The sequence below is a fragment of the Trichosurus vulpecula genome, chromosome 7 (assembly GCF_011100635.1).
Source record: "Trichosurus vulpecula isolate mTriVul1 chromosome 7, mTriVul1.pri, whole genome shotgun sequence".
Classification (NCBI taxonomy): Eukaryota; Metazoa; Chordata; class Mammalia; order Diprotodontia; family Phalangeridae; genus Trichosurus; species Trichosurus vulpecula.
The window spans coordinates 9,588,836-9,614,573 of record NC_050579.1 but is presented as its reverse complement, the minus strand read 5'-3'; the positions used below and the strand labels follow the sequence as shown (position 1 = coordinate 9,614,573).

The following is a 25,738-nucleotide window of genomic DNA, read 5'->3' as shown; positions in this document are numbered from 1 at the left end:
ACTCTTTGTGGCTGGGAATCTCCATAGATGGCTGCTAGACTCGGTTGCTATGAGCCTACTGGGAGGCTTTGCAGGTTCAGAGTGGCTGGATGACAGGCTCTCCTTGGGTCTAGGCCTTCTATCCTGCTAATTTTCCTGCAGGCTTATGTTTCGGACTAAGGCTCAGCCACCAGGCTCATTTCTCCACAGCTACATTTCCAGAGCTTATTATTCTTTGCTCAGTCCAGGCCCATGTTCCTGACTGCTCCGTCTGCTTTGGCTGCCAGATGGCCCCTGTTTCTGCACCAAGGGCCTGTTCAGGGATTCCCCAGGCTCTCTGCTTGGGGCTCTGCCTTGGCTTTCTTTCCACCCTGGTGCTGGGATGCTCTCTGCAGCCACCAAGCTCCTGGCCAGGCCCTGGCCCTTGTGGCTTTGGACACATCTGTCTGTCTCCCTCCGCTGACCTGGACACGGGACTTTGTCTTGGCTTTCTCAGTCAAACTTCAGACTGGCATGGTGGCTGGTCATGGGAAAGGGACAGTGGCGAGCTGGGCTCAGCTGCTTCCTCTCACTCTACCATCTTGACTCCCCTGGTCCCCAGCCGTTGTCTGTACAGACTCCTCTGGCACCCCTGTATTCATTCCTGCCCCCTGTCCCTTGTGTGGTTGCCCGGGGCCCATTTCACGACTGAGTTTGCTCGCCAGCCCTTTTCCTGCTTTTTCATCAGCATCTCAGGTGACTTCATTATCGCCCAACGATTCCCATCATTTATAATTCATCACTCTGGTTTTGGACAGAATCTCATTGCCTCACCGAGCTTCTGAAATAGCAGCCAGACAAGTCAGTAACTTTGTAGAAACTTTCCTTTTATAAGCGAAAAACTGTGATACTGAGACAAACGAACAAACAACCTTCTTTTTAGGGGAGAGAATCTTACCTCTGCTGTAGCCAAATGCTCCTCATCCTTTGCCTTTTCTGAGCTGGAAGGGGCCAGTCACATCAATTGGCACCTCTCCCTGTGACCTCAGGGTTAGGGAAGCAGTCCAACTTACTTGAGCTACACCTCATCCCTCCTGTAAGACCAGGAGTGGGGGTGGGGGGGATTACTTTGAGAAGCAGCCCAGGGGAACCTGTCGTGTGAACTAGAGGGGGAGCCTGGTGGGAACGAGGTGCTGAGCAGAGAGGATTGCTTGTGACTTCATCATTCTCCCCATTGTACCTGAATATCAGCTGCCCCAGATCTTCTCCCTTTCCCTTGGCCTCATGTGTTAAGTTAGGTCCCAGGCTTTCTCTTTTGTCAAATAAAAGACCGATCCCCAGGCCTAGGCACAGAGTATGCAGTTAGCAAATACTTGTTGCTAGACTTCCCCTTTTGTTTAGTCATTTTTCAGTTATGTCTGACTCTTTGTGAACCCGTTTAGGTTTTTCTTGGCAAAGGTACTGGAGTGGTTTGCCATTTCCTTTTCCAGTTCATTTTACAGATGAGGAAACTGAGGCAGAGTTAAGTGAGTTGCCCAGGGTCACCCAGCTGGAAATGTCTGAGGCTGGATTTGAGTCTTCCTGACCCCTGTGCACTGTGGTGCCCCCCAGCAGCCCCACGAATGTTCTTTCTGTGATGCTGGCACCACATGATCATTTCTTTGCCTTCCTTCTTGAATCTTCCCTTATGCAGCCCTTCTCCAGCATCCTTCTTTCCCATCCCTCCCCCTCCTGGTGCTGTCCCATCAGACCTTCTCCATGGGATTCCCAGTAGACTGTCTTCTGGCCATTTCTGCCATGAGGCCCAAACCAGAGACTCCATTTTATTATATGTATCTCAGGCTGCGGCTGCCCTTGCCGTCCATCCTCCTAGTTGATTTTTGACTCTTGCCCAGGCCTCCTTTGCTCTTTTCCCTGGGAACTGTCCTCTTGGTTTAGACCTGCCCAGACCAGCTCAGGCAACCTTTAGATAAGTGTCTCCTCATTCTCAGAAAATGAGTTCCGGTCCTGGTCAGGAGCCTGTGATTCTTCATCACAGTCATGGTACAGAAAGCCAAATTCTGTTAGCGGATCCCATCTTCAGCTAGTGACTTCCCATATAATCCTTATCTCCTAAAGTCTCCATCCTCAGGCAGTACCTGGGATGGAAACAGAAGCACAGCACTCCTCACACTGCTGTGGAGGCCTCTGGGACGCCTCCCTGCGCTTTGCAGTTTCCTTTTGGAGATGACATTGTCTTCCCATGGGATGTGGAGAGGTGCCTTCTGCTGGGACATATCGTGGGGGGATGGTTGGGCCACACACTCCCCATTTTCCTGGGAAATAGACTTCTTTCCAGTTAGGTTTGGCTAAAATTATCATACATTCCTCCTTCAAGCTGTAGATTATTTCAAATTTAATACCAGGTGCTTTTAGGAATTGATTCTGCTGGACTTGGAATAGGCGATCCTCCTGATTCTTATTCGCATCCCAACTCCGGTTCCAATGCCTCGTTGGTAAGACTTGGAAATGAGAGCCAGGTGGGACGCTGCTCCTCTGCGCTTGGGCCCTGCTGGATGAGCCCAGCTGCCGAGAGAAAAAGCCAACCGGAGTGTGATGTCCTGCTTTTATTTAGTTAGCAGTATCGAATCTAGCTTTTTAACTCAGTGAAAATGTTGTTATTGTTTATAGATCTCTGTCTGACACGTGCACATACACTTTAAATTAACCCTTGAACATCAGAGTTGAATTAAGCTTTCCTCTGCCATTAGACCCTGTCTGCCAGTGAGCCACTCAGCCTAGCCCATCTGCAGATTGGTTTTTTTCCTGCTTAGGGGTGCACAGTACAAAAGAAATAGGTTTGGCAGTGAGGAGCATTTTGCATTTGTCTGTGCCTCTGAGAGGTACTTCTCTATTTTAGTCTTTGTTTTGTAAATAGCTTACCATTTTGAGGCAGCTGGGTTATGCTGTACATAGAGGGCTGGGCCTATTGTCAGGAAGACCAGAGTTCAAATCCAACCTCAGATACTTCCTGGGCAAGTCATTTAACCACTCTGTGCCTCAGTTTCTTCATCTATAAAATGAGGATAATCGTGACACTTTGTTTCAACAATCCAGCTAGCAGCTTCTGTGGGGGTGTAAGATCCAGCCACAGCCAGCACCCAGAAAGCTGCCGGCACACTGGGAAAGCACGGGTTCTTTTGGTCTGCTTTAATAAGGAAAGCAACGTGAAAGGGTTGACAAGCTTATTTTAATTCAGCATACAAATATCATTCACTTAGTTCAGGGGAAGAGACCAGCACCCTGAACTTCAGAGCAAATTACAAACAAATTATAAACATCAACAGACAGACCCAATACAGGTTCATAGTTACCATCATCTAGGTTCAGCCCGGGAGCTCAGAACAAGGGCTGGCTCAGAGTCACACACGCCACCACGGCTGTGGGTAAGAGCTCCAAAGAACAGAAGGCCAACCCCTGGTTTTATATCTTTTTCAGCGTCAGGGGTGAGTCACACGTGCGACTCACCCACGTGACTTAGAATCGTCACAAAGAGGTGGACTTAAACCCACATGGTCTAAAAGCCTCTGCTGTCCCAGACATGTAAACTAGGCCCTTTCTGGAGTTAGCCCCACCTTGGGCCGCACCTTAGTTGCCAATCCACACCCACTAAGGTTTTACACCTAATAGGGGTTTGGGCCTGGAGTTTAGCACCTAGTAAGGCTCAATGAAATACACTGAATTACTCAAAGGGAACAAAAGCCACACTATTCAAGGGCACTTCGTTGAACTAAGTGCTAAGGAGCCCATTTTGCTTACCAACACACAGTTGCCTCCCAGGGTTGTGAGAATTAAAGGAAACCATATTTTTAAAGCACTTAGCACAGTGTGTGGCACATAGTAGGTACTATATACATGTTAGCCATTGTTTTTTTTTTTTTAATTTTTAAATTCCAAGCGGATGCTTAGTCATAGTTGTGGTCATTGTGCTTTGAACTGTAGGATACAGATTGGTTGAGCTGCAAATGTGCCAAGATTTGTGTCCTGCTGAATGAAGAGAGACAGTTGTCCAGCGATATAGATTTGTTTTTGTCCTTTCTACAAAGATAGGTAGGATTCTAAAAGGTTTAGCTTGTGTATAAATGTGGCAAAAAAAAAAAAAGGAGGCTTAATAGCTGTGAGCTGCCGGGATGTGGCCACCTTCCTATGAGGCTGCTCTCCACACACAGTCTCCTGTTGCCATTCCAGACAGTCTTCAAGAGTGGGTGTATGAAAAAATACTTGCAGTTATATTTCATTGTAGTAATTTCAGTTATTAGTTTGAAACTGCTGTGTTTTCTTATGCAGAAATCTCACACTCATCAATTTGGAACTATGCCCAGAAATTCACTAAATTAGACGAATATCCCCCAAAGTGATCAAAGAAAGAAGGAAAGGACTCACGTATAGAAATATAGAACATATATATAATGTTTGTATATGTATATAATACACACACATACTTAACAATGGCACAGAACTGGAAACCTGGGAGATGTTAACCTACACAAAACATGGCGTATGCAGGAGCATCACCTCTGGACTTTTCCGCTTCCTCCCCTCAGAGACGCCATTGCCCCTGTGGCCCTCTTCTCTGACTGGTGAATCCTGGGTGACCAGGCCATTGGCACTCAGGTCCCTCCCGGCTCAGCACAATGTGCTGCTTCCTTGGCATCAGCCTTCTCCTTCTGCTGATGTCTTGGTCCCTGTGGCCTTGAGTCATGTCCTCGAGTCATGACTTCATGACCCCATTTGAGGTTTTCTTGGCAAAGATGCTGGGGTGGGGAGCTTCTTCAGCTCGTTTTAAAGATGAGGAAACTGAGGCAAGCAGGGTGAAGTGATTTGCCCAAGGTCATACAACTAGTAAGTGACTGAAGCTGGATTTGAAGGCTCTAGACCCAGCGTTCTATCCACTGCAGCACCCAACTGCCTGTTGTATTATGTTTAACATAAATCAGTCCAGTGCTCAGCACAGGGCCTGGCATCGACGGTGGTAAGTGTGTAATAAGCACTTCATCTTACTAGAAATTTCATAAGAGATTATTGGGCTGTTAGAAGAGACAAAATGGGCAGTTTCAGAGGAAGCCTGTAAATCGGTGCAGAAGGAATTGACAGAACTGGGCACCAACAAGGCTGTGGAGAAAAAGCAACTTTGAAAGATTTTGGGTTCTAATCAATGCGCTGACCAGCCTGTTCCAGAAGCCTGAAGAAGCAGCTGCTTTGTGGGCATCACCAATTTGGGAATCGATTTTGATTTACTTGCCCTTGTATACCTTTGTTATAAAGAGTTTCTTTCTTTTTAAAAATTCAATTCGGGGGAGTAGGGGAGAGAGAAAAAAACATCTCATACTCAAGAGCCCAGTTGATAGCTTAGGTTTTCACGGTAGATACCTTTTCGTCTGACGAAGAATTACTTTATTCTTGGGTTCCATGTGACTTGGAGGGCGAATTTGTTACTGATTTAAAAGGCTTTCTATATAAACTTAAATATAATTTTCAGTGGGTCAGATATCTCACGATGTTTGTGGTTGTCAGAACTGTCTCAGAGTAAATAGTAAATGCCTGACGTGGTGCAAACAATGGCCTTGTGGGAGTAGAGTTCAGGTACATGATACCATATGTATTTTCTCTGTCTCCTTTCCCGTATTTGTGTACTGAGTTTCCTCAGTTGTGTGGGTGTCATGTGAATTCCCCCTCTAAATTAGTCTGTGATGTTAGACATTTTGGTTTGTCCTGTGATCACAAATAGTCTTGTCGGTGTTACGTTAACTTGTCAGGGGCCATTGGGACAAGCCTCCCTTGGCAAAAAGGGAATATTGAGAAAATCAAACGATTCTGATCCCGCTTTGTAATCAGAACCATTGCCCAGCCGTGTTTCTTTATCTCTGAACTTGGTTGAGAAGCTTCGTAAAGCTGCCCTCGGAGGCCTGGGCTCATCCCTCAGAGGTTCGCTCTGCTGTTGGCTTTCTGGATGCTGATCTTCGTTGTTGTTAAGTGCTTCGGTGCTCCTCCCGGGGGGTGCCCAAGATAACGTTTGACCAGGTGCTCCCTCTGTGGTCATTGGCGTATCCAGGGGTCACCTTGACCGGAAGGGGCCCCTTGACCTTGTTTTCTTGAGTTGTGCTATTCTCCAAGACGAAGCTCCACCACCCCCCAAGCTGACATGATTTGCTGCTCTTAACCCTAACAGCCCTGTCAGTGTGTCAGCTACAAACCTGGCTCCAGCTAGGCTAGCTCAGACTGATAAATGGTGTGTGCAGCTGGGACCCTTTCAGATAAGCAGAACATCCTCCTTCCTTGGTCACACTTCCCAAGCCCTCTGGCTCCCTCTTGTTCCTCCTCCCATGCCATGCCTGCTTGGGAAGGGATTACCCTCCTCTCCTCCCCTGGGACCTTCCCTTAAATAGCCAAGGCCTTGCCTGCCTCGTTGGCTTCCTTTGTGCAAGAGGGGACGCAGCATGCATGTCTGCTTAAGTTACTCCTCAAGTCTTTTGAAGTTGTGACTTTGGGTTGACATTTTCAAACATACAGCAAACACCTGATGTAGGGCAAGCCTGGGCACTGTGGGCACTTAGTTTAGAGTAGCTGATGCCGTGTGTATTTTCTTTGTCTTATTTCTTCCCATTAATTTGCCATTTGACTCAGGGAAGGGAAGGGAAAGAAGACCACACTTAACATCCAATCATTCTGTAACTCAAGCAGAAGATGTGGTGAGAGAGAAGCCTGAGGGCTGATATTTGGTGTCTCTGTGTTCAAAAGCCCAGTCTCTCCACTCCTTGCCCCCACTTGGGAGCTTTTCATGTACAGTTGACCCATAGACCCATACAGTCCTGATCCCACCCATGATAGCACTTGGGGCTGCTGGAGTGGTCTCCGGAAGGGTTGCCTTCTGCCCCCTCAAGAAATACTTGCCCCTGTGTCTCCATTTCCACCGCACTGGGCAGGGGGCTGGCAGCCCATTATAATAACTTAATGTGACTTTTGGTGCAGAGGTGGTGGAGATAATGCTCAGCCCGCCATTTACAGCTTGGAATGCCTTGATTTTCTACAGTCACAGTGCTGTAAAGATTATGGTCATCATTCTCTAAAGCTCAGCTCTGACCATGTCATACCTCATGCCATCCCCCCAGGCTCCTCAGCTCCAGGGATTCCTGTTATAGACAGGATTAGTCAGCCAGTCACTGAGTACTTACTATGTGCCAGGCACTGTGTTAAGCAATGGGGTTCCAAAGAAGGGCAACAAAGAGCCCCTGCCCTCAAGGAGCTCCCAGTCTAAAGGGGGACAAAACACGCTGGGAACTCTACCTGCGGGATAGATGTGGGATGCCTGGTCATGCCAGGGGTGAAGGATTAGGAACCTGTGTTTGTGTGCATAGTGGACAGGGGCAGCCTCCTTCAGATGCCTTGTTCTGAGGCACGGATGGGGCCAGGGGCCAGGGGAGCCAGCAGGGAGAGGGGAAGGTGGGGGCGGGGGGACACTCCCAGGAGGCCAGTGCACTGGGAGGGATGGCCCGGCTTAGGAAGGATTTCGTACTGGATCTTGGAGATACTATGGCACCACTGGAGTTGATGGGAGAAAGGTACTTATGGACCGGAGTGGGGAGAGACTTGACCCATCGGAAGGCTGTTGCAACAGTCCAGACGGAGGCGACTGCCCCAGGGTGGGGGCAGTATCAGAGGAAAGAAGAGATGTTAGGAGGTAGAGACATTCGGACTTGATGCCAGATTGGATATGGATGAGGAGAGAGGGCCAAAAGGGAGTGAGTGCTGGTGCACTTGAAAGAGGGGGGGAGTGCAGAGATTTAGGGATAAAAGTTGTGAGCTCTGGTTTGGGACCATTGAGTTTGACACTTCTGTGGGATATCCAGCTGGAGATGTGAGACTGGGGCTGTTATCTATAGCTGCACATACATATATTCACCTCCCTCCCCTCCCTCTCCATAGAGGTGATAATTAAACCCAGAGAAGCAGCTGAGATCCCCAGATGAAACTGTGTAGAGAAGAGGGCCTGGGATGGATTCTGGGGGGCACCCACCCACAGGGCTCTCAGAGTTGGCTAAGGAGAGGTTGGGCAGGTAGGAGGAGAACCAGGTGAGGAGGGTCATGAAAACCCAGAGAGAAGAGAGTGCCTGAGAGATGATGCTCATCTACCAAAAATCATCAGCAAGAATTATATGTAATAGGAATAAGTCGGAAGCATGTCCAGTAAGATTGGGGGTGAAACAAGGATGCCCATTATCACCACCGTTACTCAGTGTGGCACTAGAAGAAAAAGAAATTGAAGGCATTAGAATAGGCAGAGAAGACACTAAGTCATCACTCTTTGCAGATGACACGATGATTTACTTAGAGAATCAAGTAAAAAACTACTTGAAATAATAAAACAACTTTAGCAAAGTTGCAGAATATAAAATAAGCCCACATAAATCCTTAGCATTCCTATATATTACTAACAAAGCCCAACGGCAAGAGATAGAAAGAGAAATTCCATTTAGAGCTACTGAAGACACCATAAAATATTGGGAGTCTTCCTGCCGAGACAAACCCCGGGCCTATATGAATACAAAACATTTTTCATGCAAACTAAGTCAGACCTAAATAATTGGAAAAACATCAGTGCTCGTGGCTGGGCTGAGCTAATGTAATAAAAATGACAATTCTACCTAGATTAATTCATTCAGTGCTGTGCCGAACTACCAAAAGTCATTTTATAGAGCTAGAGAAAATAAGAACAAAATTCATCTGGAAGAACAAAGGGGAATCGATGAAAGGAAGTGCTGGGGAAGGTGGCCTCGCCACACCAGATCTTAAATTGTGTTCCAAAGCAGCAGTCATTAAGACTACTTGGTACTGGCCAAGAAATAGAGCAGCAGATCGGTGGAATACCCCAGAGTTAGCCCATCCCACTCTCTGAGCCTGGTCCTGCTGGCCTAGTTCTAATGACCTCCGTGGGGGTGGGGGGCTGCCTCAGAGCTTCCTCCTCTGCGTGCTGGACAGCTAGTGCGTTTGTTTGTTTTTGGCAGGGCAGTTGGGGTTAAGTGACTTGCCCAAAGTCACGCAGCTAGTACGTGCATCAAGTGTCTGAGGCCGCATTTGAACTCGGGTCCTCCTGACTCCAGGGCCGGTGTTCTACTCACTGTGCCACCTAGCTGCCCCTCAGCTAGTGCTTTTGATGGCATTTGTGTTAGGGGCTGGGCCTTTGCTAACAAGCCAGAGCCTGTTGCAACAATCCGGCTAGCAGCTGCTGTGAGGGTGTAAAGCCAGCAACAACCAGCTCACAAAACGCTGCCAGCCCAGGTTCTTTTCATCTCCTTTACTAAGGAAAGCAACGATAAGGGGTTAACAATCTTACTTTAATCCAGCATACAAATATCATTTACTTAGTTCAGGGGAAAAAACCAGCATCCTGAATTACAGACCAAATACAATTTGTAGTTATCAACATCTGAGTGTTCAGGGGAGCTCGGAGTCACAAGTCACTCCTGCTGTGGCTCAGAGCTCCCAGAGAGAAGGCTAACCTCTGTGCTTATGTATCCTGTTCAGGGCCTGGAGGGCCCCACCTCACCCAGGCTGGGCTGGGAGAAGTTCTCCACCCCCAATATCACACCAGATACAAATCAATGCCTCCCAATTGTCTCAGTGCTGAGAAATACAAAAAACATCTCATTTTATCTGCCTCATTCAAACAAAGGCCAGAATCATTAAAGGTCAGCAGCAAAAGTCCCACCTTCCCCTTCTGATTGGAAGGGGAAAGAATGAGGTCGTTTAACTTGGATAAGATTAGGCAGTGCCTTTCGGGTATTTGAAAGGCTGCCCTGGGGCAAGCATAGTACTCGTATCCTTGGTGACCTCCTGGAATTGAAAGGAAAAAAACCTGCCTTGTGAGAGAGTGTGAGGCACTCTGGGAAGTCGAGGCCAGCAGGAGAAGCGGCTGGGGATGTTCTGAAGCAGACGTCCGACTCTTCGTGGCGGCATTTGGGGGATTCTTGGCAGAGATTGTGGAGTGGTTTGCCATTTCCTTTTCCAGCTCATTTTACAGAGGGGGAAACTGAGGCCAGCAGGGTTAAGTGACTTTGCCCAGGGTCACATAGCTCCTAAGTGTCTGAGGCCAGATTTGAACTTAGGAAGAAGAGTTGGTTTTTTTTTTTTTTGGACTGTGTTAAATGCAGTTTATTGTGTTCTCATGTTAATCTAGATGAAAGACAAGATAATGTTCTAAAAATCTTACATTTCACATTTATAACTAGTTAGAAATTTGAAAAGAATGATCAAAAAAAATTTTTAAGGGGAATTCCACTGATGCCTTAATGCCCAAAAGACCTAACTCTCATGGCTGTTCCTCACCAGCCTGTTCAATTTTCTCTTCTCTGTTGGCTATTTCCCCTTTGCCTTCAAACATGGATAGGTCTCTCCAGTCTAAAGAGACTTTCTCTCGTCCCTGACAATTGGTCCTATTTCTAATCCTGCTTCTGGCTCTTTGGTTTCTAGAAGTTTTTCTTGCCCTTGACAGAACCAGGTGTTTGTACACAGTGTGCATGTCTACACCTTAGAGCTCTTGACTTAATGTTGCATTTGAGCCTGGCATCCAGAAACTGTGGGTCAGTGGACTCATCGAGTACTTGTCGTTCAGCCCCTTTGTGTCAGGCCCTCTTGAGGGGTGTAGGGCTTTGCTGAAATGAGGCTGGGTCTAAATCTGTTGGATTGAATAGTGACTGGTGGAGGTTCTGCCTTGAGAGCTTCTCTGACCTCCGCCTCCAGGTGGGGCTGGGGTGGTGACCCTGCCCTTTGGAAGGCTGCACTGGTGCTTTCTCCGGTGCTCCTGGGCCACCTGGGCCTGACGGTGGACCGGGCAGTACTCTAGCTAAGCTGGTGGCACCTGACTCGGGCCTGGTTGGCCGGCCACTGGGTGAGGAAATCTTTGGCCAAGGCAGCCCAGGACAAAAGGAAAGCCCGAGGCCGCGCCGTATCCAGGCAGCATTGAGGATAGTTCAGACAGATCTCCTAGCAGTGCCAGGACAGATTGCACTTCATGTGTGATCGACACAAAGCCAGCCCTATACAGAAGTGTGAGACGTTGAGCACGTCCTTCAGGTCCACCGCAGAATTGCCTGTATAGTCATTCTTGTGCTGCGCTGCTATTCTGCCTGTTGTTACCAGGGTTCGTTGGGCTTTCTCAACTTCACAAGTGATTTTAATTTTCAGACTTTGTTTGAGACGGAGTATCTTTGGTTGGGGCATCTAGGGTTGGTATCCTGACTAGAACATTGGCCCTTGAGTCAGGAAGACCTAGAGTCCAAGCCTGCCTCAAATATTTACTGATATCTAGTGTGGCCCTGGAAAAGCCACTGTATCTCAGCGTGCCTCAGTGTCCTTATCTGCTGAGTGAGACTCCTGCCTCTCCAGATTGTTGTGAAAATTAAATGAGCGTGGAAGGCACTTTGTGTACCTTCAAATGTGCTATGAATGCTAGTTATTGTTATTGTAGAGTATTTCTTTTTAACTTTGGAAATGTTTGCTAGCCTCATCCAAACCACCGGGTCGTCTTTGGGACAGCTTATAGAAACATCAGAATATCTTTTTTGTTGAATTTCATGAGATGAGATTGGGATTCATGCTTTGTATGATTAAAGCAGAGAATAAGTCAGATTGGAGTCAGGGAGCCCTCCTTGAAGTGGAATCAAAGGCATGGGTCAGGCTGACAGTGGAGTGTTTGGAGGACAGTGTCATTGCTTGTATATGACAGACATGTGCTGGGTCTGATTGGTGTGCCCAGGCAGGCCTTTGGAGCTGGGCCTCAGCAGAGGGAGGGATCGTATTTTGGAAAGGAAAGGATGTTCTAAGCCTTACCTATGGCAAGGCCTGGGAAAACTGGGTTGGACTGAAGGCATTTAGAAATTCACTTTTTTACGTAGGCCTAAACTTGGGCATTTAAACAAATATTCCATGGAAAAGACTGAGAAGTCCAGTTCTTCTGAACCAAGCTCTAGCTTTCAATTGAGACGCTCTCAGCTGGTTCCTGGGACTGAGATCATTAGACAGCTTTTGTCTCCCCTAATAACCAGGGGAAGCGTGAGACTGAATGGCAGCAGCTGGGGCCTTGCCCCACCAGATGTACTTCTGGGTTCGGTGGGGGGTGGGGAGGGCCTGAGGGGGTCTCTCTTTGCAAGGATGAGACATTACAAAGGAGCCTGGGATGCTTTGGCCTGGCCTCTATGGTGGGGGTGGGGAGCAATTGTGGAACCCGGAACCCAGAATCCTCGGAGCATATCAGAAGGAAACAAATCTCAGCTGTGCAGGGCCTGGCCTTCCAGAGCTGAAACTTTTGACTCGAGACTTTTCTTCACTAGGGGCAAGGAAAGCATCCTCATTTCCCATCCCTTTTTTGTAGGATTAGTGAACTTGACCTTGATACAGCAACAGGAAAGTCAATACCACAGTCAGACTTTTCAGGGACCTTTTTCCCTTTAACCTCATACTTTGATCTGCTTTTGTGGTCCAGAGACTGACTGCCAGCAGACTGAATCGAGACTGGGTAATCTGAAGGATTTTGGCCTAGGCTGCTTCTGGCTGCACTGTGGAGTTTTATAGACCAAGGAAGGTAAGGCATGAGACATTGCTTTTCTGTCTCCAGCAAATGCTCTTGTATTGTCTTGAAATGGAGCGTGTGCCCCCACACATCGGGCTGGTTTAAATGTCGTGTGGTCATTAGTTATTTGACTCCTTGGGTCAGAGCATCTGAGGACCCACTCTGACCCGGCTGTGCAGTTATACTTAGTTTGTCCTGAACTCGAAAGCAGTTTATACATTTCCAAAACAGTGTTCTGCACTAAGTTAGAACAAGATATGCGCCGTTTTGTTTCCTTTTGATACTAATACGTGAATAATACCAAGACTGCTGAGGCATCATCTATTTAGTCACATCTTTAGTAATAGGATTTTCTGGAGGGAGAAGACCCTGGTGCTGTACATTTTCCCCATGTGATTTAATTTGAAATCAGAAAGTAGTAGTGTGAACTGCATGGGCTGCTTGTCCTGGACAGTCCATGGTGCCGGGCTCTTTAAGCAACGACCGGTCTCTCTCTGAGGTTGGAGGGGCACGGACTTGGGGTAAACTTGAACTGTTACCTTAGAATTGAACAGCTATTACTGCCGATGGAAATGGCTTTTGGATTTTCAGGGCTTGAAGTTTTTAGTATTTCCCTGTTAGGCACCTGTTTCCCTTGGCAGCAGGGCTGATTGCAACCTTCCTCATTGGCAGCTTAGCCAAGGGCATGCTCTGAAGGTGCATGGGGGTGTTTGGGGGTGGCTGGTGCATATTTCCTTCACACTCTCTGGCTACCGTATAGGAAAGAATCTTACGTTCTGAGGCTGAACTGCTCACGGCATCCTTCCTCTCACCATCACATGGCGCTAACTTGAAGGGTCTGTAAATTGAATTAGAGAGATTGTACTGACGCTAAGACCTAGTTAAGTATATGTACTCAATTATATTTGTATGTAAGCTAAATTGTTTTCAAAAGTATAATGTCAACTTTTTAGGCACTACAGAATATCCAGCTTTCTAGGACTGTATATTCCTTGGTGGACAATCTCTCCCTGGCATTTCTTTTACTGCTGGTGTCATTGGTTTGGTAGGAGATGGCGAGGATGGGCATCTTCTTACCTCCTGCTTCTACAGTTAGGTTTTAAGTGCAGGGGAAAGCCTTTTCCTCAAGAGCAGACCAATTCACTCCTGGAGAGTTGGTGTTTTTTTTTACTTTCTTTGTGAAACTAAATAGGACAATAGGTAATATGTCCTTGGAATAGTTTGTCTCTGGGTTTGTCTGGCTGCAAGGTGTGTATGTGGTGGGCTTTTGGTTTTTGTTTGTTTTGCTTCCGTGGAATGGCTGTGCATGGTGTGTTTGCTGGAAGATACCCACGTTAGGACTAACTGGTTATTCACACCAAGAAAGCTCCACGTAAAACTCCAGAGCAGGATAACATGCCTAATGGACTAAGCCTCGCTGCTGTCACCCCTGATTCTAAGACTTGAGACTGTATTTCAGAACTGAACTGTGAAGGAAGGCTCAGCCACTACACTGGCCCATGCCCTGCTTCATAGTTTCTCAGGAAATCAGTTTTAAACCTAAGAGAAAATCTTGAAGTCGAAACTGAGATTTCTCTAAATGTTTTTTTAGGTGACATCACTCAAAAAGGCTACGAGAAGAAGAGGGCCAAGCTGCTGGCACGCTACATACCGCTCATTCAAGGTAGGAGGTTGCATGTGAGTGAGCGCCCTTGTCCCCATCCTTCTGCGGGGTTGTAAGCGTGTGCTCTGTCATGTCCTCTCTGCTTGAGCAGGAGGAGCGACTTGTCTGACTGTGGTGGTGCACAGGTGATCAGGCCAGGATTTGTATGTCATGTGTCAGACTTCAGGAGAGCTTGGGCAAATATTGGGTATGGGCCTTAGTCTTAGAGAGAATAAAGGACAGTGACTGAGGCCATATGTTAACTAGCCGTTTAGAAAGTGAAGAAATCTATGCGCGGTTTTGTTTTTAATATTCTGCCTCGTAACAAAGAACAGTTATATCCAAACAAACGACCGTGTTGTCCTCGTCGTGCACCTGCAGCCCCCTGATTGTCTGCCAGGAGGCCAGAGCCCTGCTTTACCCTTGTCAGCTAAAGTCAGATGGGTCATGCATTTATCAGAGTTCTTTGAATGCCTTTTTTCTTTACACAATCTGTCTGTATTTAGAGCATTACGATAAAAGGCTCACTGCTAAGTGAAACTTGTGACCCTCATTATCCGGCATCATGGAGCCTTCTTTAAGAAAAACACTACGTAAACACACAGATTCATTCACTCTAGTAGTTGTCCTAACTAGTTAGGTTTTGTTGTTACTGTGGGAATGTCTTTTTTGTTGTCATTCAGTCGTATCTAGCTCTTCAGGACCCCTTTTAAAGGTTGGAGGGTTTCCCATTTCCTTCTTCAGCTCATTTTACGGATACGGAAACTCAGGTAAACAGAGTGAAGTGACTTGCGTAGATTCACGAAGCTAGTAAGTGAGTGGGACTGGATTTGAACTCAGGTCTTCCTGACACTGGGTTCAGCACAACCCTTTTTCTTTTAACCTTCATTCCCTACCTTTGTAAATATGCTCGAAGGACCTAATGTGGTATTTCTTTGAGGTTCTTGGCGTGCCTCCAGGCCATCTCTCTGGCCTTGTATAACTGTGGTCCGTGAGAGTTAGGACTTTTTTGATTGTCTTGTTTTTCTTGTGATTTCCCTCTTCCTTCAAAGCAGGGTGGGGAAACCCTAATTATTTGAGGATTTCTGTTCATCTGAGCTCTGCTGTATTACATTTTCAGTGTTCAGTACTCCCTGTGTGTCTCCTCCTTGGGCGCGTGAATGCCTTCACGGGCAGGACTCCAAAGGATGCTGCTGCTTGGGAGGTCACTGTGCCCAGACGGCTGCTCTTGAGAATCCCCCACGGATTACTCCCTGTGTTGCTGTCCCTGCAGGAAGCTCTGCACAGAAGAAATAAAAAGAACATGCAGAAGCTACTTTGCCCAGTTTTGTGCTGACAAAACTGAGAACACAAAAGAAATAGAGGAAGACCTTCAGAGCTCTAACATCCCCAGACTGTCAGAAGACCAGACAGAGAGCTGAAATAGTCTAGTCTCAGAAAAGGAAATGGATCTAGCTGTAAAGGAACTACCCCAGGGGGGAAAACAAACTGCTGGCCCTGATGCGTTCACAGGAGAATTCTGTCAAGCTTGTAAAGAATAGTTGGTACCCAGACTTCACAAATTGTCCTCAAAAATTGAAAGAAAGAACCTACCAGAAATCCTTTTATGAGACAAATATAGTTCTAATACCTAAACTAGGAAAGATAAAGCACAGAAGAAAAACTATAGACCAGTATCGTCAATGAACATCGACTCAAAAGTTTTAAACAAAATCCCATCAAATGGGCGGCAGCAATTTATCCAAGAAAGCATTTATTACGACCAAGTGGCATGTATAAAGGATGGTTCAACATGTGGAAAACAATCAACATAATTAATCGTATTTAAACCCCAAACATACCAAACCATGTGATCGTCTCAACAGATGCAGTAAAAATCTGTGACAAAGTACAACACTGTTTTATGCTAAAAACCCTACAAAGTACAGGCACAGGGGGCTGTTCTTAATTTCGTAAAAAGCATCTTTTCAAGCCCAAAAGTAAGCTTCATGCGCAGTAAACAGGAGAGTAAAGCAAGGACACCCGCCCTTCCCACTCTCAGCTGAAATGCAGCAGCAGGGACAGGACAATGAAAGGAGGCTGCCCTCGCCTGCTCCTACTCTCTCATCTATACTTAGGACACAGCTGGAACAAGCTGAGCCAAACTGGGCAAAAGCGTCCCATGGATGTCTCTCCTGACTTCCTTGGTCCAACTCAGGGCCAGTTACCTGGCTGGTCATTAGGATTTCCAAAAATCATGCTCACCCTCAAAGGGTAGGGATTGGCCACCCTTGAAATACACTCAGAAGACAATGAAGGCGGTTCCCAGTCAGTCACTGAACAGTCCAGAAGCCCCTCCTGTGGGCCAGGCTCTGGGCCAGGGACTGGGGTTACAAATAGGGCAACAATCCCTGCCTTAGTGAGTGCCTGTTTTGTTATTGGACACGATATAGACATTTACAAGGGTGCACCACAGAGACACGAAAGAAATGCCAGATGGCAAAGGGAGGGAGAGAGTGGACTTAATGGGACTTTCAGCTGGTAGAAGAGGGATCAGGAGAGGCTTCCTGTAGAAGGTGGCCCTTGGGCAGAGTGTGGAAGTAAACTGGCATTTTAAGAAGTAGAACTGAAGAGGGAGGGCATTCTAGGCATGGGGCACAGCCAGTGAAAAGTCATGGGGATGGGAGTGCTGTAGGTGAGGAAGAGCAAGAAGGGTGTTTAGCTGGATCTTGGCACATGGGAAGGGGCCTAATGAGGCTGGAAAGGTAGGGTGGGGCCAGATTTGGAAGGCCTCTAAAAGCCAGGTAGAAGAGGCGTAGGAGCCACTGGAGTTTATGATGCCGTTAGATCTGTGCTTTTAGCAAGATCACTTAGCTGCTGGATGTGGGGTAGATTGGGTGAGTGAGGGCTTTGGAGCAAGGAGACCAGTTGGGTGGCTGGGATCTAGACAAGAGAGGATGGGGAGTGGGGGGGCGCGGGGTGGAATGGGCCAAATGAGAGGTGCTGTGCAGGTGGAGTAACCCAAGCCTGTGAACCTGGAGACTGAAGGATGTAGTGAGTGTGGAAGAGGGATTGCTCCAGGGTGAAGATAAGGACTTCTTGAGTTTAAGAAGCCTCTGCAAAGATCCCTTTGAAATGTCAAACTGGCATTTGGAGATAAGTTATCTCAGGCAATCCTCACAGCAAATGGTCCCATTTTACAGATGAGAAAACTTAAGATTAAGATTAAGCTTAAGATTGAGTGGTTTGCCCAAGGTCACGAGGTCACCCAGCTAGCAAGTGCCTGAGGTAGAATTTGAACCCAGGTCTTGCTGGTCAGCATACTGGGCCAGGCTGTTGCTCATCCATAGTGAGTGAAACTAGCCAGCCTTCTCTGCTGATGTTCTGGGGTCTGCCCCGGCCTTGGGGTTTCTTTGCCTCGTCTAGTCCTGCGGCAGCTCTGACTTGCCCCCGCCACCCACTGGCCCCTTCTTGTCCAGCCAGCCCTCTCAAGTTACCCAACTAGAAAGAGCCTCCTTTCAAATGGGCCCATTGGCAGAATTCTCCCTCCTAAATTGGAAGAATGGTTGTTGCCATTGGCTATAGCGCACTGAACTTCTAGGTGTGTGAATTTGGGGCTTTGCTGGTGCCTCCTGTAAGAGAAGGCTGAAGCTCTTCCACTAAGATGGAGTCCCCTCAAGAAGGTACCGCCTCTGGCTCCACCCGTTTGACTTCTACAACAGGTGCAGCCTCCAGCAAAGTAAAAGGCAAAGGAAACTCGGGAGATTCGGCCATGAAGCAAGCACAGAATTGTTTTGAAAATAATTAGACATTACCAAGAAAGAGGACAGGGGAATGAAGTTGTCCAGGGAGTACTTTAGGGTCTGGTGGTGGAAGACAGGCTTGAAATCACCAGTTGTTTTCCCTTTCCAAACACACAGAGGATGATGCTGATTTTGATGAAGTCCAGTATCAGATGGAGATGATGCGCAGTCTTCGTCACATGATCATCTTTGAGTTGGTTGGTACCAGTGGTACTGTGGCTCTTCTGTCACCCTGCTCTCCTGGATTCCCAATTCAGTTACCAACATGCAACTGAAGAGTCTGTACTTCTCATGATCCCATAAAAACTGCTCAAGGGTCTCTATCATTGAAGGCATGCAGGCTGACTCCTTAGCTGGAAGTGTGTCAAGAGAAAGATGTCTCTCCTGAAGCACTGACAAAGACAAGCATCGCCTTTGAGCACACATTTGAAGAAGTGCTGATTAGAATTAAAAATTCACATCTGATTGACGTGCTAATGTGGGAACTAGAAAAGAAATCAGCCATGGCAGAGAAACACGAATTGCTCAGTCTAGCCAGCAGTACTCATCTGGGGAAGAGCCTACAATTGTTGGTGGACATGGGTAAAATGAGCCAGGATATTGTTAAACATGACACCCACATGCGAAACACCGGTGAGCAGCAGCACCAGAAACATCAGTATCAGCGATTGCGCCAGCAGGAGAATCTCCAGCCAGAGGGGAGGAGAACCTCCTCTCCTGGAAGAGTGCGTGTCCAGACTCTTCAGAGCTCCTTGGCCACCTGCCAGGGTGGATTCACTCCTTATTGCAGGCCAAATTATCATTTACTGCTGGAACATCCAGGAGTTCAGTGTGCAGAATTTGGGCTAACTCTTTGTGGCTCCGGCTCTCCAAGAATACACCTACTAGAAAGAGGAAACTCATGACTTCTGCTTTCATAAGTTGTTTCCAGATAAGGTGCTGATACATACTCTAAGATCACCTGTGGACAGCTCTTCCAAGAAATAGAATTTTCTTAATGAAAATTACAGTACTCATTTGATATCATTGACTCACCTTGACAGTAAAATTGTTCTTATGAAAAAATAAAATTTGTTTTTATTATGTTTTTTTAAAATGGAAGGGTGAAAAAGACTCCAAGGAATTGTCTGAAGGAATCATTTTTCTCCAAATTCGGAAGGGGGGGGGTGGTGGCGAGGAGCAGAGGATGGTTGAGGGTGGCCTTTCCCCGGCTCCACCCTTGGCCTGCCTCAGCCACATTCCACATTGGGCTGGGCAGACAGGCCTATCGGGGTGCCTCATGACAAGCTTTGCAAGCAAAAGTGAGGAGGGGTCATGTGTCCGCTGCTCTGAAGAGAGGCCTGGAAAGGCCTTTTACAATTTCAGCTGACCCTTTAACTCCAGACCTGCTCTGTCCACTGCCTAATAATTTCGCCTTATGTTCCTTTTGACTGAAGGAAAGAGAATTGATTTCTTCAGTATTTACTGTGCTCAGCGTTGGGAATGCAGCTACAAAGTGAAACAGCCCCTGCTTTAAGGAGTCTGCCTTTTAATGGTGTCAGGGGCACAAGAGAAAGCCCATCTGAAGTGAGAGGAGCTGGCAGATATCAGGGGAGCAGGGGCAGGGAGCTGGTTTGCACATGCTTGGATCTCTAGTCAGCCAAGCTGGGCCCAGGGGCAGGAGCTCCAAAGATCCACTTGCCCAAATTCAAGAGGTCCAGGGCTAGTGTGGGGGAAGCCGGGCAGTGGCAGCAGATAGGCAGTGAGTTGGCCTGGGTGGACAGCTTTGCCAGTGCACGTGAACCACCTCATCATTTCCTTGTGTCCTCTCTGCACATGTCAGGAGGCTTGAGGTCAGCCCTGCCCTTCCTAGCAATTCTCCTTAGAGGAGTGGAAACATTATCTTGACATAAAATGTAGTCCCCATAGGCTGCAGACTTTCCTGCCTTCTCTCATGATCATAATTTAATTATGGGATCATTGGTCATTACTGCATAACTTTGCTGCAGGGGGCTCTCTGCCCTGTTAGCTTCATTCAGAACTTTTTGCCTTTGCTTTAATATTTCTTGTTGTCTCATGAACCATTGGCTTCTATTTAGTCCATTGTAGTTTTCTCATTTTCCATTAGTCCATTTCAAAATGTCAGGAAGCTTGGTGCTTGGACAAGGTTTCATGCCTCTGGTTCTACACTCTTAATTCCCTGGGACCCCGAGGTTGGATTTTTTTTTTTCCTGGAAGGGGCACTTTGACTACAGATAGGAAATTCCACCGAATGGGAAAATCCGCTCTTCTTCTGGCAGGGAAGTGTTCCTAGCCTCCATTCAGGGACTTGCCCAGATGTTCCCCCAGTTCCCAGTGAGGACAGTGGTTTGTCCTTCCGGAACATTGGGCTTTTTTCCATCCATTGTTGCAGGTGTGGAGAAGGCATATGGTTTTAAATGAAAGGAGGATCTGAAGCTAACTGGAGAATGTTGACCTGTGCTGGGATTCTTTTTCAGGTGTAGACCCCTCTCTACAAGCAGAGAACAGAGTCCCAGGGTCCTCGCAAACTCCAGCCACGAGCTCCAAACAGCAAAAGGCACGCTCCGCCAATGCGAGGGATGAGCGATTCCGCTCTGGTAAGGACAGTGGGGGCTAGGGCCCGTCTCACTGTGTGGGAACCTGGTTTCTGTGGATTGAGGGGCTGATCCATCCGGAATGGACATAGGCCTTGGCCCACTGAGCCGAGAACTGACTGGCACAGCCTAGCCACCAGGTAGCTCCCTCATCACAGTAATACTGGCCAGTGACAGCTAGCATTTACATAGCACCCACCCTGTGGCTCTGTGTAAGGGCTTTGTAACTCTTCTCTCATTCATTCTTCTCTCATTGGCTCCTCCTAACAGCCTTGGGAGGGGAATGCTGCTATCCTCTCCATTTTAGAGATGAGGAAACTGCGAGGGAAGGGCAGGGATCTGTCCTTGGTCACATAGCTGGTAAGGGTCTGAGCCTGGATTTGAACTCCATTCTTCCTGACCCTAGGTCCTGGTTCTGTGCACCATGGCGCCTGGTCCCCGCTCCCCAGAGCAGAGTGACTTGTGTTAAGGTGTCAGAGCCATGATTTCAGCTTGGGTCCCGGGGTGGGCTGCCCTGAGCTGTGTAGCGGTGCTCGCCTTTCTTCATCTTCTCTCGTCCCAGTCTGAGGAGAGGATTTATAGGCATTTGGGGCCCCATGAAGGTGGCTGGCAGGCAGGACGTAGAGATCCTTGTAGGGGTTGCTTGGTGAGGCATATCTGTGCCTCCCATCTCACATGTTTGGTCACTCGGGCTCTGTTAAGCTTCTCTTTGTGTGCGCTGACCACTACAGAATTGGCTCCAAGGCTGACCCTTCCCATCGGGCAGCCCCCGACCAGAGGTGAGAGCATACTGAGGCCTGCTCCTGGCACAGCCCCTGGAGGCTTCCCTGGCATGTGCCCACCTGGACTCCTGCTCCTCTCTGACTAGCTTGGGCCTTGCTCATTCATCCTGCCTTCATTGCTGCTGGTCGGTCTATGAGATCATTGATCATTTGGTCTTGTACAGTAATTAAAGTGAATGCAGATTGGAAATGATGGGCTTGGTTACTCAGGAACTAGGCCATTGGGAGGTCAGGCCAGAGGGACTGTCCTCCGTAAGGATATGAGGTTGAAGAAAGTTCTCATGGCCCAGGGCTTCGAGGATGAAATGAGTTTACTTTTTTCCAGGGGAGAATCTCTGTTTCTTTGGTGAACTGTTTTCTTTGATTGAGAATACCCAAAGTGGCATCATTGAGATCTCTGTGTCTGATAAAAACAACGTAATGGAAATGAAGTGAGACAGGATCTCCAATGAGTGGGGACAGTGGTCAGGCCTCCTCTGCTTGAAGACCATCAGAGAGAGGGCAGCCCCTTGCCCCCTGGGACAGCCCTCATTGTGAGAAAGGTTTCCATGAAACAAAGCCTCAGTCTGCCTGTTCACAACTACTGTACCCTGGTTGTCCTCCTGCCCTTTGGGGGCAAGCCGAGCCAGTCTGATTGTGCCTTGAAGACAGATAACTCTCTGGTCCCGCTGAAACCGAGGTCATTCAGGCTGTTCTCACGTGGCATGAGCTCATGGCCCATCATTTTGCTGGTGATCCTTCCTCCTCTGGCTGCTTTCAAACCCCAGCTCAGTAGTTCAAATGTGATCTGACTCAGGAACGCCAGAGGGACCCTCAGCCCCTGGGGCCAGGTGCCCTTCACAGCCCAAGGCCATGATGCTGCATGCTCAGGCAAGGTTTTTGGGTCTTATCTTTGTCACGTGGTGCATTTGCTCTTCCTCCCAGGTTGGGTCACCTCCAGGTTGGATGAGCAGGCCGTCTCCACTCTCTCTGAGTCATTGATCAGGATATTGGTACAGTGCCAAGCACACTTCCCGAAGGAGGGTGCAACACGCCCTTGGATGACTTGTTGAAGTCTGGGTAGACCAGACCTGCTTTCTCTCCAGACCTGTCTACAGTGGAAACATGATGCAGGAAGTCCACATGTGGCCCTGTCTCAAGAAGATCTCATCAGCCCGTGTGTCCTGAGAGCTTGCCAGCGCTGCCTTTCAAAGGTCGCTCCCGTGCATCCATTGGTTTCTTCCCGGGCCCCGCCCTTCCTGGGCCACTGTCTCCTGGCTGGCCTCTTTGGGTCTAGACACTGCTTTTTCCCTCCGTCCTGTAACATCCTGGCCAGGCTTTTCTTAGCAGAATCCGAGATTTGTCTTGTCACTGCTGCACCAAAAACCACCAAGTCATCCAAACGCGTCCATCTCCCTTCCGATGACCATCCAGCGGCTCTTTCCTTGGGTCCTCTGGGTGAAGTCTCATGCCTCCCCAGGGGACACCTGCAAGGGAGGACAGAGACCTTCTCTCTGATGATTTAGGTGCCAAAGGAGACACCCAGGAAAGTTAAGCAGTATCACAGAAGAGGGGGCACTCCTGTGGTCTGTCCCTTGTCCTTTCTGCACTTTGTGACGCTCTCAGCTGAATGATGTCAGGCATGACAGTCAACCTCTGTGGACTTTTGTTTCCTAGTCAGAGGACACTGAGCAGAGGGCTTGGCTAGCCCTGGGACAGAGACCGGCAGCATCTCCTCCATAACCAAGACTCCTGACTCTCCGTGACAGCATCGGGCCTGGGAGGGGTGGGTCTGCACGTGACTGTTCACTGGAAAGAGTTTGAGATGGCACCTTCCAGCCCAGCCTGTGTCAGTGGGTTTCTGGATGGTGATTGGGGCACCCATCGGCACATGTAGCAGCCTGTCTGAAGCATGGCTGCTCCTGCTGGGGTGGACTCTAACTCTGACCAGGCTGCCTAGGGGCATGTGGTGCGCACATGCCCACGTGTGTGTAGGAGAAGAAGAGGGGCCATAAGTGGCTGGACCCTTGTGGGTTTGTGAGTGTTTTATCATTCCACCCTGGTGGCAAGGCGAGGAGGCCGACTGGGAGGGGTCGTCTACGTGGTGGTGTGGATGCCAGTGGTCACCTCCTTAAGCCCTCTGTGGCCCAACGATTTGCTGGGGCTGGAGGTCCTGTCCCAGGCCCGTCATCCACTGAGTTGGGTTCCTACGACTCAGATGAGAACGGTAGTGGGCAGTGAGGGTACAGCCGGTGGCACAGCTGGGGAAAGAGCTGTCCATGTACCTCTGGAAAACTTGGCTTCCCCACTATGCGTGAAGAGGTGGTAGCCTGGAGAGCACTTTGGGGCTGAAAAGATGCTTTTGGGAGGAGGAGGTGCCTGGGCCTCGCCAAGGCCATCAGCCAGCTCCCACTGGCTCGACCAGGCCTGCTTCTGCTTCCCTATGCATGGCCCTTCTCAGGCGCAGATCAGGAAAGGGCAAAGAGGTGATGAAGGGTGCAGTGTGGAGAGAGACCAAGGGCCAGCAGCCATGCCTGGCACTGGGGAGACAAAGTAACCCCTGCCCTCCAGGAGCTCCCATTCTGCTGAGCAGGGAAGTACACGAAGAGCATTTGGGGAGCCATGGGGGTCAGACTGGGGCTCCTGGAGGAGATGTCATTGCAGCCAAACCCAGAGGGCAGCCAGCCATTCTGGGGAGAGGTGTTCCTGGCATCAGGCACATCTGTTGCAAAGGCATGGTGGTAGGAAATGAAATGCCAAATTTGATTGGGATGTGGAAGAGATGACTTGAAGATAGCATCCCCCCAGATGGTGAAATGGCACCCTCTGCCTTATGTGTCCCTTGCTGTCAGAGCAGTGAGGATGAGACTGATGCAGATTCTCAGTTTCTGGCTCCAGTGAGCAGGTGTGTGCTGGGGGGGTGGGGAAGGGGAAGGCCTATTTCACTTGGGCAGCCTCCCTGAGGCCCGAGGTAGAGAGGCCTCAGGGAGGGGAACAGAGATATGAGGCTCTGTGGTCATGGGGTATGCAGGACTGGGGCCTGCAGTCTGACCCTTGGCCAGGGATGTGGATCCCCCCTTCCCTGCTCTGCCTTAGGGGACATGGTGATGCCACACTGAACACACCCTAAGAGGCCGGAGGCTGCATGGGCAGGCCATGTGGAAGAAAGTGGCCTTATTCTGCCCTGGGTGACCCTCTGTCTCCTCTGCAGATGTCCACACCGAAGCCGTACAAGCTGCATTAGCCAAATACAAAGAGAGGAAGATGCCCATGCCTTCCAAGAGGCGCTCTGTCCTTGCGCACTCCTCTGTCGAGACCTACACCCCTCCAGGTACCTAACAGGCCTCTGGCGACCACTGGTGGGGTGAGCTGAGTGGGTGCTCTGGTGTCCTCGTGTGTGTCCATGTGAGAGAAGGCACGTGCCGTGTGTGCACACGTGTGTGAGAGTGGGTGTACATGAATAAGTGTATTCTGCGCTGTGTGTGAACATGTGTACCTGCATGAGGCATGTGGCATGCATGTATGTGTGTGAATGACTGCTCACGTGTGTTTGTATGGAGTGTGCGTGTGCACATTGTACCCTTGTGTGTGAACATGTGTATGTGTAGAAGGCGTGAAGCACACGTGTGCACGTTGCACTCTTGTGTGCACAGATGTGTGCATGTAGGAGAAGGTGCATGTCATACGTGTGTGCGCACAAGTGTGTCTGAGTTTGTGGTATGTGGGCGTGTGTGCATGTGTATGGCATACGTGTATGAGTGCCTGCACATGTGTGTTTGTGTATGCATGTGTGTATGTGGGTATGGGAACATGCATATGTGTATGCATATATATGGTGTGTGTGTGTGTGTGTGTGTATGTGCATCCATGGGAGCCTCCTCCATCTGAGGGAAGGCCTGCAAGGTGTGGTGTGTTGGGTGGTCCTCTCCCACCCAGGGGTGGGTAGCTGGGCTTTTTCTCTGCTTAAGGGGCCTGGGCCTCGAGGTAGTCACGGGGTGGGGGGGGGGTTTGTGCTCAAGTCTGGACCTGAAGCCAATTCATTTTTTCCCTTCCTCTTTGGGATTTTTTTTTTCGGAGGGGAGAAGGCAGGGTAATTGGGGTTAAATGACTTGCCCAGGGTCACACAGCTGGTAAGTGGGTCAAGTGTCTGAGGCTGGATTTGAACTCAGGTCCTCCTAACTCCGGGCCGGTGCTCTATTCACTGCGCCACCTAGCTGCCCCTGAGATTTGTTTTTAAACTCGTATCCCTGGGAATAAGGAGCAGGGGCAGATGAGGACGCTTTCTTAGTAGCAGCACTAGCTGGGAGACTGGACGTGGAATCTGGGCTTGAACTCACTGCCTGACTAAGACCCTGTGGGCAGCTGCCACGTTCTGGGGCATGACTCTACCCAGGTTT

At 48.8% G+C, this 25,738-nt stretch overlaps 1 protein-coding gene and 1 pseudogene across 3 annotated transcripts in view; both read left to right on the top strand.

Moving 5' to 3' along the window:
• The window catches only part of DIP2A (disco interacting protein 2 homolog A), a 117,499-nt gene that overhangs the window by 28,595 nt on the left and 63,166 nt on the right, over positions 1-25,738 (top strand). For 2 of the 3 annotated variants that reach the window (XM_036766993.1, XM_036766994.1), the window contains exons 1-2: positions 20,504-20,583; positions 24,553-24,672. In XM_036766993.1, coding sequence (XP_036622888.1) covers positions 24,606-24,672 — 67 coding nt within the window. In that variant the 5' untranslated portion in view covers positions 20,504-20,583; positions 24,553-24,605. Of the gene's footprint in view, positions 1-14,153; positions 14,226-20,463; positions 20,584-24,552; positions 24,673-25,738 lie in introns of those variants that run through there. The other variant, XM_036766992.1, reaches the window with a different exon arrangement.
• Positions 17,848-18,874, top strand: LOC118856389 (annotated as a pseudogene).